The sequence below is a fragment of the Ahaetulla prasina genome, chromosome 6 (genome assembly GCF_028640845.1).
Source record: "Ahaetulla prasina isolate Xishuangbanna chromosome 6, ASM2864084v1, whole genome shotgun sequence".
NCBI classification, from domain to species: domain Eukaryota; kingdom Metazoa; phylum Chordata; class Lepidosauria; order Squamata; family Colubridae; genus Ahaetulla; species Ahaetulla prasina.
In genome coordinates, this window is record NC_080544.1 from 45,370,739 (window position 1) to 45,389,435 (window position 18,697).

An 18,697-nucleotide genomic window follows, 5' to 3' on the forward strand; every position below is an offset into this window, starting at 1 on the left:
GATAAGTAAAAGTACTTATGTTTTTTTCTTTAATCAGAGAAGTCTGTTTTGTCATTTCAGCCAACTCCATCGAATACTGCATCCATTCTTCCATGGTAGGAATCGAAGTGTCTTTCCATTTTTAATAGCCTTGCTGCTGTCAACGTATATAGTAAGAAAGTTCCAATATTTTTTCTCCAGTTCTTTTTCTATTAGTTCAGCAAATCTGTAAAAGAATTCCTAGTCTTGGGAATAGAGAAGAAATAACCTGTTTAGGAAGGACTGTCAGTAATGATTTCTCAATCTTGCAAGGAAGTGTGAGAAAGAAAATAAGACTTGCATTATTAAAATGAAGAGAGAAGTTCTAATGGACTTTCAAGTGTAATGTCAGTCTTTCAAAGTAGGCAAGGTGAAGAAACAATTGCAGCCAAGATTCCAAAAATGCTCTTTATGGTTGCATGGTAGAATAAAAAGATGATTAACTTATCTACCATTTTAACTGATCACATCAATTGCCATAAGACACATATACTAGCATACAACTGTTAGTAGTGAATGTCAGTATGTAATTTCTGTTGAGTGTGTAATTTTGTTTGGCAACTATGTAATTTATGCTGACATCCACTAATAAGTGGCTGAAATTCTGAAATGAGATAAACATTTATCTGTTTTTCATTTCCTTCCAGTGATATGCTTGATCTTTTCTGTCTGTTGCTTCTGCTACGGCACACTCAGAATGAATCTTTCTCTTTTATTTTGCATCAATATCCTCTCTTCCTTGAACAAACAAATTTGCATTTTTTCCTATCTCCGCTCCATCTTTTCCACTTAGAAAAAGAGGATTTGGCAGCACTTGAGAAACATTTCAGTTAGTGATAAACTATATTTGGAGAATCCTTATCCTTACTACTTAGCTTTGTAAGGTAGTAAGGCGTTACTACCTTACAAAGTTCTGGAGGTATTACTAAATGCATGGTAATTTTGGAGAACATGAGATTTAAGCTTGTATCTTCCTCTTCCTTTTGGAAGGTTTGATCCCTTTCTTTTCTAGGCATTAAGGCTGATCTGTGAAGCTCCATTTGGATCTTGCTTCCTTGTTTGTGCATTGCTCTGAAGAGGCTTGACATTAACTGTGAAAATTTTTAGGGGTAATCTTTTTAGATACAACTGAAAGGTTCATCTGTTCTTCATTTGTTAGATTTTAAAATGTTCCCTTTTCTTCCTTGGTCACATCATGGGGTTCCCACAATCTGTGCTGCTCTTTTTCTTGGCAAAATTTAATACATTCCATAGCAACACCTTTTGACTCTATTATTTTGCTAAGAGATTGAGCCCTTCTTCCCTCTCCCTTTTAAAAAACCTCCTTTCTTTATAAATCTGTAATCTCTTAATTTGGGTTAGAATCAGAGCTATTGAATGGAGGTGAGCATTTACTGGCCAGATGCCCTTCCTGGCGCCATGTGGAGTTCACAGTACATATGCTCTGGCAGCATATATACCAAAATTTAGAAAAACAAACCTTATTTTTTTTTAAAAATGCAAAAAATGTAAAAAAAAATCCATTTGCAGTTTCAAATGTTTACAGGTAAAAATACCTTTATTTTAGGCATGATAATATCATACAGAATTTTTCAAATCATAGATTGCAACTATTTATTTATTAATTATATTTATTTATCAAATTTATATAGCCATCTATTTTATGAGTAGTGACTCTGGACAAGGTACAATAGACAATAGAAAATGCTATATAAGTCTCTGAACAAACCACAAGGTCTCCTATTATTAGAAATAACTCCACTAAAAAGAGATTCCCTTATATAAAATACGTAATATCTGAGCTGTACATTGAACTTGGATATAGAGATCATAAAACTTAAATAGTAACACACACTGAACAATAAAGATGATGTTCTCTGTTACAGCATCTGCCTCTGGAATAGCACTAGAAATCTATGTGGTTCCAGTCTTGATGGCGTCAGTCTCTCAGACTCAGGATTAGAGACATTACTGAGCGTTTGTGAAGTATATTTTGTGAAGCATTTGGAATTTGTCTCCAGATGTGTATCCTCTTCCTGTTTTATTTTGTTTTGTTTTGTTATTATAGTTTATTATCTATCTCTAGTGTCTGATAAAAATATTTCTTTTTTTTTTCAACTAGCAAAAGAGAAATTTGGTGAAATTTTGGAGAAATAGTCTTCCCGAGTATGGGATCGCTCAGGGGGTGCTATTCAACTCTGAGATGCTTCCTATTCATAACAGGGCAGATCATCTCTTAATTGCCAATTCACTTGTCAATAATAATTAATGAAACTTATCTGCCTCCTAACTCTCAATGTGTCATGTCCCACCCCCACTCCGACGAACAAGTCAAGGAAGTCTGTAACAAATTTGGCAACGAAGCCTCTGCAGCTTGCCAAGTTCCTTCGAGGTTTATCAGGGCAGGCAGGAGTCCAAGTTGTGACTTCAGCGATAGGGTCCAGTATCAGCAAACTAGATAAGACTTTGCTTGACTCAAGGTTGGAATGCCAAAAGCAGGTCCTTTATATAGGCTGTGGGGTGTGGCTCCATGACTCAGCCTTTATCCAGGCCTGCCCCTCCCTTCCTTCTGCTGGCATCAACTCTCAGATCTCCGGAAGTGAGGGTCCACCCACTCTGAATTGTCTTCAGCTGGATCTGCTGTCAGCGTCTGGGAAAGGGAGGGGTCAGACGGAGTAGGCCCGAGCAATTCCAGCACCTGGCTGGCTTCCTGCTCTGAAGGCTGAGCCAAAGGAACACACGCTGTATGAGTGAGATTTATTGGGCTACTCCTTTCACTCCTGGAGTCCTCTCCGGGCATGGGGCCAGGGCCAGGGGCTGGAGGCTGGAGGCATGACAGGCCATTCATCTTCATTATCAGACTCGGAGTCTGATAAAAGGCTCGGTTGGAGACGGGTGGGGCCTGGCTGAGGAGAGATGGGAGGATGAGTCACAACACAATGACTCTGGCAAGTTCATGTGAATCAAATAAAGAAATTACAATAAAACCAATAAAAGATAAAAATAAAAAATAAAAAAAGCCAGTTATTGCTCACACAGAGTAAAAGGACTAAAACCTGATTTTTGATTAATAATTCATTTGAGGGTAGCCAATTTGCAACTGAGCAGGGTTATCAAAATCTCATGTTACTTGATTTCACTGATCATTCTTTATTAGTCTGCCTTCATTTAGTATAACATTCATTTAGTGTTACAATTTCTTATTGAGACTTTCATGTTTGTTGCTCATGGACTTTTTAAAAACATTGAATTATAAGATCTATCAGTGTCAGTGTCAATTCTCCAGGAAGCAGCACAGTTTATGAATCATGTTCCTGCTACATGTTTAAAATAAATTATCATATCAAAAAATGGAAGCAAGAGGTTGAAGAATATTTGAATTATGGTTTGCACTCCTAAAAGATTGTTTCCAAAATAAAGTGATATCTTGGTTCTCAACTGCTTTGAAATTCATTGAATTGGGTACTCAATGTGTTTTGATGAGAAAATTTTGTCCTGGTACTTGTTTGTTTGGTACACAATATGCAAGCTAGAACTTGTCACTATTGGTTGCCTTGTGACTTGCTACCCTTTCCAGTTCAAACAAAGAGTGATGCATTAGTCACACAGAAATTCTTGCCCTATGCATATCTCCTTGCAGTCTTATCTGTTTCTGTGGTCATTTTGTGTATTTTTGCACTTTTTTTCTTATCATTACAAGTAAAATGAAGTTTTTATTTCATTTTATTTTATTTAAGTATTTATTAATTTTTAGGTTATGACCGTATCCTCTTAGATATTGCCTTAAAATTGTCTTCTTTGAGAATGCATTAAAACTATTTATATTATTCCTTATGGGAAAATCTGTTTGATATTCATCTTTTTTGGTACTCATTGTGCCTCTCAGAACCAGTTAAAATTGAGTACTGAGGTAGCACTGTGTTCATCTCAAAAAATTTTCAGTAGCAAATACTATTGGGATAACAGGGAATACTGATGAAACAGATAAATAGATGAAATAAATTTGGCTAATACCTAAGTCAGTCAATGAAAGATAATTCATTATAAGTTGGCTGTAGCACTAGATTCTATTCAACAATTGTAGCTGGCTTAGATTTGCCAACTTCCTTCTGTAGCCTTTAGTACAATGATGAAGTATAACTGAATTAAGGTCTAATTAATGGTTCTTTTAAGGAACTTATGCAGGAGTTTTCTTCTAGAATGTTAATAGAATCAATATTATTGTGAATTCAATTATTATTAATAATAATATTATAAATTTATATTTGCCTATTATTGAATCAACCTAGAAATTGACTTTATAATTGTTCCATTTATAGTACATAGTAAGAGACAACTCCATTTTTGGAAACACAAACAAAATAGAGTGTTTCATGTACCTGTGTTCAGCTTGTATTGCACCTTGCAGAAATAGAAAAAGAACAAACATGTCAATCTTTTCTATTCTAGAAGTCATTTAAAAATCCATAATGATTTGTAAGTGAAGAATAATAAGGAATCCATTGTTTATCTATTGCTCTTATTAATTTTTTTTATATCTCTAAGGCCTAAATCTCAAACAGGTCAACAGATAGTAGTATATATATTATGACTATATGAAGCTTTGGTTCAAAAATTTTATTCAAGGATGAATAAATTAATTCTCCAAATTAAATCAGCTTTTCAAACCAGGTCAGCAATTTTGACTGAATAACTAAAAGCAATGAAATGCATCCAATCAATTTGGAAAATGGAATTAGCTTGCTTTCCCAACTTGAATTCAATCATTAAATCAAATCAGGTCAACAATCCAAATTGAACTGATAGTTTGATTTGGATCAGAATTGATGTGCACTTTTAACAAAACCAAAAAAAAAAAAAAGCAAGAGTGAGATAAAACTTTGAATCCATTTCCTGGCCAATTATTATATTTATATTATAAATATCTTATTTTTGCTTGTTTTTTTTTTTTTACAGTTGATGAAGGTGGTAAATGAGATGTGTCCAAATATCACAAGAATTTACAATATTGGAAAAAGTCATCAAGGGCTAAAGATGTATGCTGTTGAAATATCTGACAATCCTGGAGAACACGAAGTTGGTTAGGATTACATTCTTACAAAAATAACAATCTGAAGGCTTTGTAGGTTTTGGAATGTTTAAAATTTTAATATTCCCCATATTTATAGCATCTAGCTAGCAGTAGAGGCTTGTGCCTATAGGACCACAGTACTGCAAAATATGTGGGAGGAATGTTAATTATATTTTCCTAATTTTAGAAAAGCAATATAAATAGAAAGCATCCAAAGGTAAGGCTCAGATTTCCCAACATTAATTGTATATTTGTCTTTACAATGAAATCTTTAATACTCAGAAATATATACTTATAGTTCTTGTGGTTGATATCTATTCATTTAGAGTACCCAACTCCAACCTGGTGCCCTCTAGATTTTGTAGTTCTTACAGTTCCTAGAATGTAAGTGTCATAAGTAAATGAATCAATAAATTAATCTCCAACTAAGTGAAAATCTATTTAGACCTCTACTAAAAGCAACTATTATAAACATTGCTTTATTAGATGTTTCTAAATGGTTCCTACAGCTTAAAGAAAACCCTACATCAGCTGAATCGTATGACTGATGTTTAAAAATATGCTCATTTTTTGTTCTTCAGATTGAGTTGAATAAAATTTCCTGAGTTAATCCAGACCTCTTTGGACAGATTTTGTACTTCCAAGAGGTGAAATAAGAGAATCCTGGTAAAATGACTGGAATTAAATCATTCTGAACAATTTGCTCCACTTTTCCCAAGTCCCCAAATAATGTTTTGATTTTGTTTCTTCAAGAAGGAGAGAAGAGACGGAGAGTGAAGGGGAATGGAATTGAGCTGACTTAATTGAATTGAATGACTAACAAATGTATCTTCTAAATGCAGGAAATCGTTCATAAATCATGTTCCAGATGCAGTGCTTTGGGATTGCTTGGCTACATTTATTACTGAGATGCTTTATGAAACTGTTCACAAAGACCTTTACCTTCAATATGAATACATATACACAGATTTACACATATAAACACAGACTCCATTTGTCTGTCTGTCTGTCTGTCTTTTTCTCTCGCTCTATTTCTTTGTCTCTCTCTCACACATACACACATTTATTGCAAAATTATATTGAAAAACAAGCATTACTATCAGGTTGTTATCTGATATTATTAAATGTTGATTTAAATGTTATTAAACTAATCATAGACAATGCCAGGATTCATTCTTTTTCCTTTACTGTATTTTAGAGCCTGACAAGAAAACTTATTTTTGTTTTCTGCTAGGAGTTATCCTGCAAAAATCAGCGGGATAATTTTCTTGCATCTATAGATTATACTTTAATTAAGGGAGGGTTTCCCCCACCCCCAGTTCTACACACTGTATGGGTATTGGTTGGAGATTAAAAGACAAAGGGATCTCTTGAGCTGAGAAAAAATGCTTGTTATAAAAAGTTCTGCAGGGCTGCTGGCAGCATAGGACTCACAGCTTCCTTCTAATTACATGTCCTACAATGTGTTTTTGAGAATAATATTTCAATATGTGACTTTATATTGCTCCAGAGATCTGTTGTTGTTGTTAGTTGTGAAGTCATGTCCAATCCATCGCAACCCCATGGACAACGTTCCTCCAGGCCTTCCTGTCCTCTACCATCCTCTGGAGTCCATTTAAGCTCACGCCTACTGCTTCAGTGACTCCATCCAGTCACCTCATTCTCTGTTGTCCCGTTCTTCTTTTGCCTTTAATCTTTCCCAGCATTAGGCTCTTCTCCAGTGAGTCCTTACTCCACAGAATCTGCAGATGTCACTTCCTTGAAAGCAACATAATGTCACATTATTCCGAGACATTCTGGAAAATTCCACTGGAAAGAAACATTGAAACAGCCTTCTATCACCTGAGTACCATGGAATATCTTAAAGTATTTTGAGAGTTAGAAGCAAAATAAAATCCCTTGGGTACACTTTAAGTGTTTATAAATAGTCATCAAGTTCCTGAATAAATTAGAAATCCAACCTTCACTTTCAGAGTAAGAAAAAGTTGCAAAAATGGACCAAATTAGGACACTAGACTTATTGCCAACTTTTTGTTTTGTTTTGAATAGGTGAACCTGAATTTCGATACATGGCAGGGGCTCATGGGAATGAGGTGCTCGGGCGTGAACTACTGCTTTTGTTAATGCAGTTTATGTGCCAAGAATACCTTGCTGGGAACGTGCGCATTAAGCATCTCATTGAGAATACTAGAATTCATCTTCTTCCTGCAATCAATCCAGATGGATATGAGAAGGCCTATGAAGGGGTAACGTGAATAAACCATCAATACAAATGTTGTTTTCAAATGTAATAAAGTAGAGCTCAACTTTTAGTGGCTACATGAAAAACCATGTGTACAGGTAGTCCTCAACTTGCAAACATAATTAAGCCCAAAACGTATGTTGCTAAGTGAGAAATTTGTTAAGGGATTTTTACCCCATTTCACGACTTTTCTTGCCACATTTGTTAAGTGAATCACTGCAGTTCTTAAACACGGTTGTTAAGTGAACCTGGTTTCTCAATTGACTTTGCTCCGGTCGCAAAAGGGGATAGTGTCGTGTCCCACTCCTCCGCTGATGGCCGGGTCAGGGAAATCCGAATCAGGCGTGCCTCTGCAGCTCTGCCAAAGTCCTAGCAAAGTCCTCAAGGCAGGCAGGAGACCAGAAAGTGACTTCAGCAAGATATGTTCGACTTTGCCTGACTCAGAGACTGCCAGAAAGCAGATCCTTTATATAGGCCATGGGGTGTGGCTCCATGACTCAGCACTTATCCAGGCCTGCCCCTCCCTTCCTTCTGTTGCCTCCGCCTATCAAGTCTTCTGACGCGAGGGTCACTCCAGTCGGCAGCTGTTGATAATAAACCTCCCTCAGGCTCACATGCTGTGGGGGAGGGGGAGGGGTCTAGTTGCTCCGTTTGCCTGGGCATGGAGCCAGAGCTGGGGGCTGGAGGTATTTCTTCCTCTTCAGCCTGTCTGGGCATGGAGCCAGGGCTGGGACTGGGAGGCATACTAGAACATTCCTCCGTGTTCGGAAGCAGATAAGAAGACCCCGGCTGAGGTGAGATTGGACGAGACACAACAGATAGGGTGACTTGGGACAATGCAACTGTCATAAATGTGAGTCAGTTGTCAAGTATTCGAATGTAAATCACATGTCCGTGGGGATGCTGCAATGGTTATAAGTGTGAAAAATGATCATAAGTCACTTTTTTCACTGCCATTGTAACTCTGAACGGTCATCAAATGAACTGTTGTAAATCGAGGACCACCTGTAATTTGGAGGTGAGGTGGGGCAGCAATATAGAAGTGGTTTCTCATTAATATTTTCTTACAGGTAGTCCTCGACTGACAACCACCTTTGAGGCCAAAATTTCTCTTGCTAAGCAAGACAGCTGCTAATTTTGCGTCATTTTACAACCCTTCTTCCCAGAGTTGTTAAATGAATCACTGCGGTTGTTAAATTAGTAACACAGTTGTTAAATGAATCTGATTTCCCCATTGTCAGAAAGTCACAAAAGTGGATCACATGACCCCAGGGCACTGCAACCGTCATATACATGAGTCAGTTGCCAAGCGGCTGAATTTTGATCACATGACCATGGGGATGCTGCAATTGTCATGAATGTAAAAAAGGTCATAAGTCACTTTTTTCATTGCTGTGTAACTTCAAACGGTCAGTAAATGAACGGTTGTAAGTCAAGAACTACTATTGACTTTCCTCTAGTTTACAGAACAATATTTTCTGGTAGTATTAATACATATTTTTTTCCCCAATCTGCTAGGTGCCTGAGCACAGCTCACTTTATGGTAAAGGGGATATTTCTTTTTTCTTTTTAATTGCAAAATGTAGATTGTAAGATATCACTGCAGTTTTCATGCGCTTCCATCTTAAAATAGTCTGAAATTTTGCTGTCCATGTTTTGGAAACCACAACAAATTAGAGCCACATCTTTTTCCTGAGGCTTACTTTAATTTGGATATAACTGAAAATGAGATGCTTTTTAATGTTTACTTCTTTCCCTAAAGTAATCACTATAGGCATTATCTGCTGCCAAATGTTGATTTCAAATTGCCAGCTTCATATTTTGAAATAACATATATATTCCAAGATTCTAATGTCAAAATAGGAATAGTTTGAACCTTTAAGAGATTTTTGTGGCAGCTCTTTTGGAACGTTATTTGATTAGTCTTTCATTTCTTCCAGTAATTCACTTAACTTGACATCTTGATCAAACATTTCTTTAGTGGCAAAAATGCCTAGGTAGCATATTGTATAATTAAAGGAAAAAGGGAATGTCAGAAGAAGCAATGAGAAAGGCTTTCTTAGACAACCCTTTGCTGTTAAACTGGATATAAAAAGCAATCCTTTTTTTAAAAAAAACCAGATATGCTGTTTTTTCTTTTTCTAAATACAGGAAGAATTATAGGAATATTACTGTGGTCCTGATTTTGTTTTAATCCACAAGTTCTCAATCATAATATTTATTACCAATAGCATTTAGTATTTAGGCTTATATACTGCCCCATAGTGCTTTACAGTACTTTCTGGGTGGTTTACAATGTAGAAGCATTATTTGCATATTGCCCCCAACAATCTAGGTTCTCATTTTACCAAGCTTGGAAGGATGGAAGTTAACAGCTGAATCAACTATGCGCACCATCAGGATCAAACTCCAGGCTGTGGGCAGAATTGCCTGCAGTACTGCTTTGTAACCATTGTGCTATGAGATTATTACATTTAATACTAGGGAGAAACACAATAAACACAATAAAATATGTGTAAAATGTTTTCCTCCCACACTAACCTAGTCCTGTGATAGTCTGAAGAAATGGAACCTGTGTGATAGTGTGGAGATGATGAGACATAGAAAGAGCCTACCTTATAAATGATAACTTACTCTTAGTCAGGGGTCTCCAACCTTGGTCCCTTTAAGACTTGTGGACTTCAACTCCCAGAGCAAAGCTGGCTGAGGAACTCTGGGAGTTGAAGTCCACAAGTCTTAAAGGGACCAAGGTTGGAGACCCCTGCTCTAAGTGGCATATCAAATACTTCAAGAGATTATGGCTTAACAATTCAGTATAAATGAGGAATTTATTATAGGAATTTCCAAGATATTGTATTTACTGTAGAATAGCGTTAAAAATACCTTACTGAAGTCTATATAATTTTTGCTGCCTTGATTTTATGTAGCTATGCTGGGCTTTATGAAGTATTACACTGAAGAAAATATGTATAGAATTGTCCTGCATTTGAACATAAGAGGATAGAATCCCTTAAACTAGAGTAGAAAGTAAAGAACTTTTGGATTTTCAAGTGTGGATAAGCCACATTTCCAGAACTCCAGCTAATAGGAACTAGTGGTACTAGAAGTGAAATCCATAGCATCTCTGGGAGAGCCACAGCTTCCCCATTCTATGTGCATGTGCACATTATGTGTAAAATCTTCTTCAAACTAACTTGATTTTTTTTTATGAACATGCTTTGTAATTTCTTGGCAATAATGCAAAAGGACCTTGCCTTCTTTCAGAATATTATTCAACTTCCTAGTGAAGCCCGTGGCCTTGGAATGTCCTATGGGTCTCCCATCTAAATTCAAACCATGTTCAACCCTGCTTAGTATTTTAAGATTGGCCAAGGTTAGCTAGATGCTACCCCATTACTTGCTCCCTTTCTATTAAGTTATTAGTATTTTCAACTAAAATAATGTTGACAGAATCTTAACATCACATTTCTGGGAATCAATTATGCAGAAATTCAGTTGTGGCTGTCTCCAGATACAATTACTATTCAATGCTGGGTTTGTTGTTTTTTTTATTTACAAAGTGGCATTTTATGTTTTGACAGAATTCACATTCTTTGCTGCAGATTTAATGATATAAAAACCAGGACATTTGTAACAGCAGGGAAAAGAAAAGAAGGGATCATTATATTCAAACGTGTACTAAGAAAGAAGTCCAACAAAATGTCAAAGTGTTGGGGATAAGGGGATAAATGTGAATTAAATGAGTCATCCTTGTATCCTTTTGAAATGCAGATTTAAGTTAGACATGCTGTCCAATTGTTCACATTATAATGTGGAGAAAAACAAAGAATGGGATATAAAAGAATGTGGTATTATATATAGTCAATCCATTTTCAGAACTAAAATGACTTATTTTACCATGCACATAGGAGATTAGTTTTATTACTACAAGAAAAGTACGCAGAGTTATCATTATAGTCCTGCAATAATTGCAGTTATAAAATAAGCCAAATGATCTGATCATTGCATTATAGGGTTCTGAATTAGGAGGCTGGTCTTTAGGTCGATGGACTCAGGAAGGTATTGATATCAACAATAACTTCCCCGATTTAAATACACTTCTCTGGGAATCTGAAGATCGGAGAAGACTTCTGAGAAAGGTCCCAAATCACCAAATTCCGATTCCAGAATGGTATATGTCTGAAAATGCTACAGTAAGTAGAAATTTTACAAAGAAAAATGTCAAGTGATTTGAAGTAGTTGAAAATTATATCAGTTCTTTTCACTACAAAACAGCACAGCATATTCCAGTATGTATAATTCATAATTTTACAATTTAATATTATTCAAGTAAGGCTGTTGACCTTTCTATAATCTACTTCTAACGTTGTAATCTAAAATACAGATTTCAAGTACTTTATAATGTATAATTTAGCATGCTCTGGGTTTTTTTAAAAAAAACACCAAATAATTCTGATAACTTTGGACTAAAACTTTTCCAATGGGAGAAGAACCAGAGGTTGCTAGAATGATTTAAAAAAAAAAAAAGTCAAAGGGTGACTGCAACAGAATTTGAAGCTGTACCTTCTTTTATGTGCTGCATCCTGACTTTTCTGACCTGACAAGCAGTCCTGAAGAACTTTTCAAAATATAATCTTCAATAATGCTAATGGCACAGCCACACTGACTTGTATAAATTATTATTAATGGAAGATGTAACATAGTTACATTGTTTGCCCTTGTCATATATCAGCTCCAAACATTGTTTCTTGTCACTATTACCTCCTAAAAGAGGGATTTTTAATCAGCTTGTATTATTGTTAATGAAGAATCAGTGTGGTTCAGTTTTAGTGGAAGCCTTAAAATAAAACAGCCTTAGCCAGTTCTAACAGATTTGGGAAATGATTAGTTTGAAGCAGGGCTCCTTCCAAATCTGAAATGAAACTTTCACCAAACTCCTTTAGTGACTCCTTACTTTTCTTCAACAGCAAATTGTACATATTTATTTCTAAAGTGATTTGGAAATCATACATTTTACAGTCCGTTTCTGGTTTTGATCCTGCTGGAACATTTATGGTCATTTTTAGCAAGGATTTGCTAAATCTTCCTTTTACATTCCTTTTATTATTACTTCAGTTCCCTTTGATATTTGTCTTGCATTTGTTGACTGTTCCAGGCTCCACAATCAAAACAATATGAATGCACAAGTGTTGCCTTTGGATTATAAACTTGCAATTGTGTTCATGTATTCAGAGAGTCTCTTGAAAAGCTAGCTTAGAATTCTGTACACTTTTTCTTTCATAGGTTGCAGTGGAAACACGAGCTGTGATAGCCTGGATGGAAAAGAATCCGTTTGTGCTTGGAGGGAATTTACAAGGAGGAGAGCTTGTAGTTGCCTATCCCTATGATATGGTCCGGTCAGTCTGGAAGACTCAGGAGCACACACCTACTCCAGATGACCACGTCTTTCGATGGCTGGCCTATTCATATGCCTCTACTCACCGACTAATGACAGATGCTCGGCGAAGAGTATGTCATACAGAGGATTTCCAGAAAGAAGATGGAACAGTAAATGGAGCTTCCTGGCATACTGTAGCAGGAAGTAAGTGGTAGTTCAAAAAATAAAAATTTAACAACTTGTCAAACATATGTCAAATATAGAAATAGGTCAGGAGCAGTGGTTAGAATGCAGTATTTCAAGCTAACTCTTCCCGCAGCCAGGAGTTCAATCCTGATCAACTCAAGGTTGGCTAAGCCTTCTGTCTTTCTGAGGTTGGTGAAATAAGAACCCAGATTGTTGGGAAATATTCTGAATCTGTAAACTGCTCATAAAGTGCTGTAAAGCAATATGAAGTGGTATATAAGCCTAAGTGCTATTGCTATTTGTTCTTTTGTCCTAGCTGTACATTAAATGGCAGTCATCCGCTAAATAGCAGGAAAGTAAAACTTTGTAATTATGTCCTGAAAAAATTTGAGTTTTGAAAGATGTTCCTGGGCTAAGGTAGAAGTTTCCTTTGGCTTTCCACATCCATATTTTTATGGAATAGAGGATTTAAATGATACCTAGTTTACATAAATAGAATAGAGGTTATGCAGCTCAGTTCAAACAATATTTAATATGCATCTAAAGAAAGGAAAGTGAGATAACCCATTTAGGTATTACAATAAACAAAGATATATATGAATAAAAGAATTGCAACAGCAAGAAGCAATAGGCCAATAAGCTATAATTCCTGATTAATCCTGATATACTTTAGGAACTATCACCAACTTTTTAGAGTGATGTGTACATCTTAAAAGTTGAGCGTTTTCATGTACAATTTTCCCAAAATGGCTGCTATGGTAGGCATATCCAATCTACTGTACACAATTCTAAAAATATCTGAAAGACTCGCTGATGAGTTTGCTACATATTGTACTACTCCTCTAACTTTTCAGAATTGTCTCTATAAACTCAACTTATCATTTTTCTGGCCACAATTCTAAACTGGATTGCAATATTTAAATTCTAAGAATGTTTCTGCTGACCACATTGGACCAGAAACATAGATGGAAAAACTTAGTGCAATCATTAATTAGAAACACAAAAAAAATTCAAAGAGCATAACATAAAGCATACATTCCTAACGCATAGACATCATGTATAATTAAAATCAGAAGAGCTCTACAAATCAACCAATACAATTATAATTAGCTAGAAAAGAAATGTTGAATTCTCAGTGGGGGTGCTATAAGAGGAACAATATAGGAATGTGTTGGCTGATTCCAGCTCTTCTTTATTGTATAGACATGTTTATCAAGTACGGAATTTGACTAAATCTACTTGCAACCAAATCTGGTGGGAAGGTCTTAGTAAAGTCTTGTCCAAAATGTGTGTAAACAAATAAATGAATTTCAAATTAAAAGGTATTCTGTAGCAGCATGCCTTTTCAACCTAACTCCCACACTTCAATACCAAGGCACCTGTGCTGAATATTATTATGGCATGTCCTTGACCTGCTGCTTAATCATTGCTTTAGCTTTATGGAATTCATTATTGCCACAAGTTCTAGCTAAAGAACAGAGCTTTTTTCTCCAAGAGGCTTTCTTGGTAAACTGGACGCTGTTATGTAGAAGTAGTGGGGTCAGATCAAGTAGGGAAATGACCCTATTAACCAAACTTAACAAAATAGTTAAAAGATACAAAACTGAAGCTTCCGCATCAGTTACTCTAAGGCACGATTCTACATGTGATGTGGCATTTGAGACACAGCTTCAAAATTGGATTGAATTTTCCCTTTTGTAGAACATTATAGTTCTTGTAAATAAATGTTGGAACACAGAGGAGTTGGATGGTGGCTTTAGCTTGAAATACCTTGGTGGCAAAAATAAATATTGGCCTATTTTTGCCCAATAAAAGCTAAGAATAGCTTCTTTAAGCATTCTTAGCTGCATATTTAGAATATGTCTTGACAAATAACATATTTTTAAATCAGCCTTTAATATTTAAAAAGCTTCCTTTTGTGCTTGGAGGGAATTTACAGGGAGGGAGCTTGTAGTTGCTTATCCCTATGATATCATCCAGTCAGTCTGGAAGACACAGGAACAATGTTAATCTACCATTGACCCTAAAGTCCCAACTGATACTGGTAACTTTGAGCATTCTCTACCATCCAGGATATCATATCTAGATATTGCTTATTTAAATGCCATCTATATAATTTGCGCAGAAATATTCTTATCATAGGGGACGCGATAGCTCAGTGGTTAAAAATGCTGAGTTTGTCAGTGGGAAAGCTGACAGCCCAGGTTCAAGACCCAAGCTCCATGCAATGGGTCAGCTCTTATTGCTTGCCCCAACTTCTGCCCACCTAGCAGTTTGAAAGCATGCAATGCAAATAGATTAATAGGCACACTTCAGTGGGAAGGTAACAGCGTTACATGCGCCTTTGGCATATAACCATGCTGGCCACATGATCACGGAAATGTCTTTAGACAATGCTGGCTCCCTTGGCTAAGAAATGGAGATGAGCCCTAGAGCTGGACACAACTGACAAAGAAACCTTTATCTTTACTGTTCTTATCATGCTTGAGGCCAATGCTATTTTTTTTTGTAGTTGTCTGCAGGGAGGGGGCATAGCTAAAGGGTAAATTATAACAGGTGCCTGATGATGTAATTATACAAATGACATCATGTATACATGACATCATCATGGGTTTTTTTTAGAAAATGATATCACACACATGCCATTAATTTAACAGTGGGTTCCTCTGGATTCCAAAGGTATGCTAAATTCCTATTTTATAAAGATATCACACAATGCATTTAAAAAAAGAATCAGGTAGGACTAGGTAGCTAAGTATGGGTAACATACACCAAGGACAATCTGGTCTATTCACTTTCTCACAACATGATTAGATTAGCACAATCAGGAACTGCTGTATTTACATCAATGAATAACTAACATTTACATTTGATCTTCTCATGCGGCGGGTACATATATAGTCTGAGTAATGTTTAGAAAAAAAGGATTAATGCACTATAGTTCTGAAAATATTAGAGATTTTTTGGGGATGGAAGTTAAGATACCATGCAGAGGAGAATAATATTTAAGTGAGGAAAGGGAAGTAAATTCATTAATGAGGTTTTACTGCATTAAGGAAGGAAGTATAGTATTTAAGGGATTTAAGGATTTGGGGCTTGATGTAGCAAAATGTTTTGCCTATGATTGAGTTCTGTGAAGTTGGTGAAGATCTGATTAGTGTGGTATTCTGTCTTAGGAAGCAAAACGTTTTGGATCATCTCTGTAGAACAGGAATGGAAAAAAGCCCTCCTTTTTTGCTTTCAGTTTAAAGATTTGTCCACCCTTGTATATTTATAACAGAGCCATAATCAATATCTCTAGTTCAGTCAAACCTATTTATTCAACCTAACAACAAAAGAGACTTTATTTAATTATTTTATTCTGATCATCTGGGAAGACTCTTAGGGATATATTACATTAAATTCTATTTCTGTATGTTGTCTAATCAAATGATACTTTAGAAGTGCTCAACCTCTGTCTTGACTCAGTCTGGTCTAGATAGAGATCGATAAACTGAAAATGAATCCTGATGGCAATTCATAGACCAGAGTAATTGTTTCAGATGACCTTGCATTTTCTTTATAGAAATAGGTGCACAATTTAGAGTGCTTCTTAATCTACCATTGACCCTAGACACTCAACTGATACTGGTAACTTTGAGCATTCTCTATGAACTTCATCCAGGATATCAGCAAGAATATTTACTATGCGGAAAGCAATTTTGCTCTAGGAACATCCTGTTTGGCTCACTGTAATTAACATATTTGAGGTTGGCCCAGAATAGTTTAATTTTTCAAATTCTGCAGAAATTTAAAATTGGAATTTGATTTCGATCTACCATAGTTGAAACTATCGTATCAATTCTTAAGGAACTTTATTGACTCTCTGACCTCTACTAATTCCCTTAGTGTAAGAGTGAGATTTACAGTACTTATTTTCACCTGTAAAAACTTAGATGGAATGAGGTCCAATTATATAAAGGAACACCTTTTCCCATCCTGTCCTCTCTCTGCAATACAACCTTCTAGGAATTTCTCCTTTATGTAAGCTCATTGCAAGAAGCGTATTATGCCTTACTGTGGTGGTGCCTTGACTTTGAATAACTTTGCAATTTTTTGATTGGCATAAATTTGTATCTATTAGCATCATATTAAAATGTTCCCTTCAACTGAGCCCTTTAAAATTTCAAATATGTTTTCCCCTCCCTTTTGCTTAACTGACTGTTTTGTTAATTTTACTATGGTCAGTCTCTGCTGATACTGGCATTTATAAAACCATCATTAAAAATTTTCTTTAAATGTTATTTCCTGTGAATTTCAGTAACATTAAATTGAAATGAAATGTACATTTGCCCAACCATTTTGTTAGTTCCTGTTATCGTTGAAGACTTTTTGTAAGCAGATTATCTATAAGGTAAAAGCTGTATTATGTTTGCCATGGATCACATAATATTGCCTTACTATGATGATCCCATAATCTAAACTACATTTTTCATTTTACTTCTGTATTACACTCTCAAGTTATCTCTCTTGAATTTCTATAATAAGTCTTGTATCTTTATGCAATATGAATTTCAAAATGCTGGTTACAGTTTCTTATTCTTTCTATGTGTTCTGAAATCATACATCTACTCAATCTGGTCAACTGTAAACCCAGAACCAAGAATTTAGTTGGACTGATGATGATGAAATAATCTTTCATCATAATTTTTAATAAACTAAGTTTCATATTTACCTTTTGACTTTGCTTTTCCTTCGGTCACACAATCCAAACTGCAATAAGGGAATTAATCTTCAATATGAAGATTATATAAAAATTACAAATGTTGATTTAGATCGCCAGTTTAAATTTCCATAGGCAGTACGACCTTATTCTAGGTCTTAGAAATATAATATTTTTCTTAACATTTCAAAAGAGAACACGGATAAGCAGATACAATGATTCTGTGCTTTATGTGATATTTCAAGATATTTTAAGAAACGGCTTAAAATTTAGCATATAATTCACTTTTTACAAAATATTAATTTAAAATCTGCAAACCTTTGGCATTTAACTGAAAAGGGAAAAGATTTTAGCTGAGCAGCATCAGTCATTGCTCTCACATTTTAATCATTTAATCAACCCCCAAATTAACATCTATGTTATATAATCCACCCCCAGAGTACATGCTTTAGGGCTCATTAAGTATCTGAATATTCCTGTATGCTAATGTAATTTTTTTTGCTCATAATATACTTGTGTTATTTTTACTATTGTAAAATAAATGAATCTAAGAATTGTTAAAATGTATAGATGGGAGGGAAGAAGGTGGGAAGACCAGTGAAAAGTTTCAGCAAAGAAAGATCATTATCAAACCTTTGTGCAGGGATCTTCAATATCTAGGCTGAAAAATGAGGAGCAAAAATTTCTTTCTGCCTATGGGTGCCAGAAAAAGACACAAGATTTAAACCCTGGAGCTGACATATAATTATAGCTAGAGTCCTAGCTAGAGACCCAGGTAGACATCAGGCCAGAAATTAGGAGACCTTGAATTGCATTCTTCCTTTAGGCACAAAGCCAAATAGGTGAACTTGATCCAGCCACTCTCTCTGGCCAAGAAGAAGGCAATGGCAAAACATTTCTGAAATCTTGCCAAGAAAACTTCAGAGTCAGGGGTGGTATTGACTAATTTCGCTACTGGTTTGCAAATGTGAGCACGCATGTGCTTGCTTCGCTTGTGCGTGACACTTCTATGCATGCGCAGGACTTTCTGTGCATGCGCAGAGCATCAAAAATGAGACGTGATGACATCCGGGTGGGTGGGCGGAGCCTCCTGCAGCCGTC

General features: G+C 35.8%; 1 protein-coding gene across 1 annotated transcript in view; it reads left to right on the plus strand.

Moving 5' to 3' along the window:
* Nucleotides 1–18,697, plus strand: part of CPXM2 (carboxypeptidase X, M14 family member 2) — a 102,088-nt gene that overhangs the window by 68,509 nt on the left and 14,882 nt on the right. Inside the window, exons 8-11 of the mRNA XM_058188592.1 lie at nt 4,975–5,098; nt 7,139–7,335; nt 11,345–11,524; nt 12,615–12,912. Coding sequence (XP_058044575.1) covers nt 4,975–5,098; nt 7,139–7,335; nt 11,345–11,524; nt 12,615–12,912 — 799 coding nt within the window. The remainder of the gene's footprint in view (nt 1–4,974; nt 5,099–7,138; nt 7,336–11,344; nt 11,525–12,614; nt 12,913–18,697) is intronic.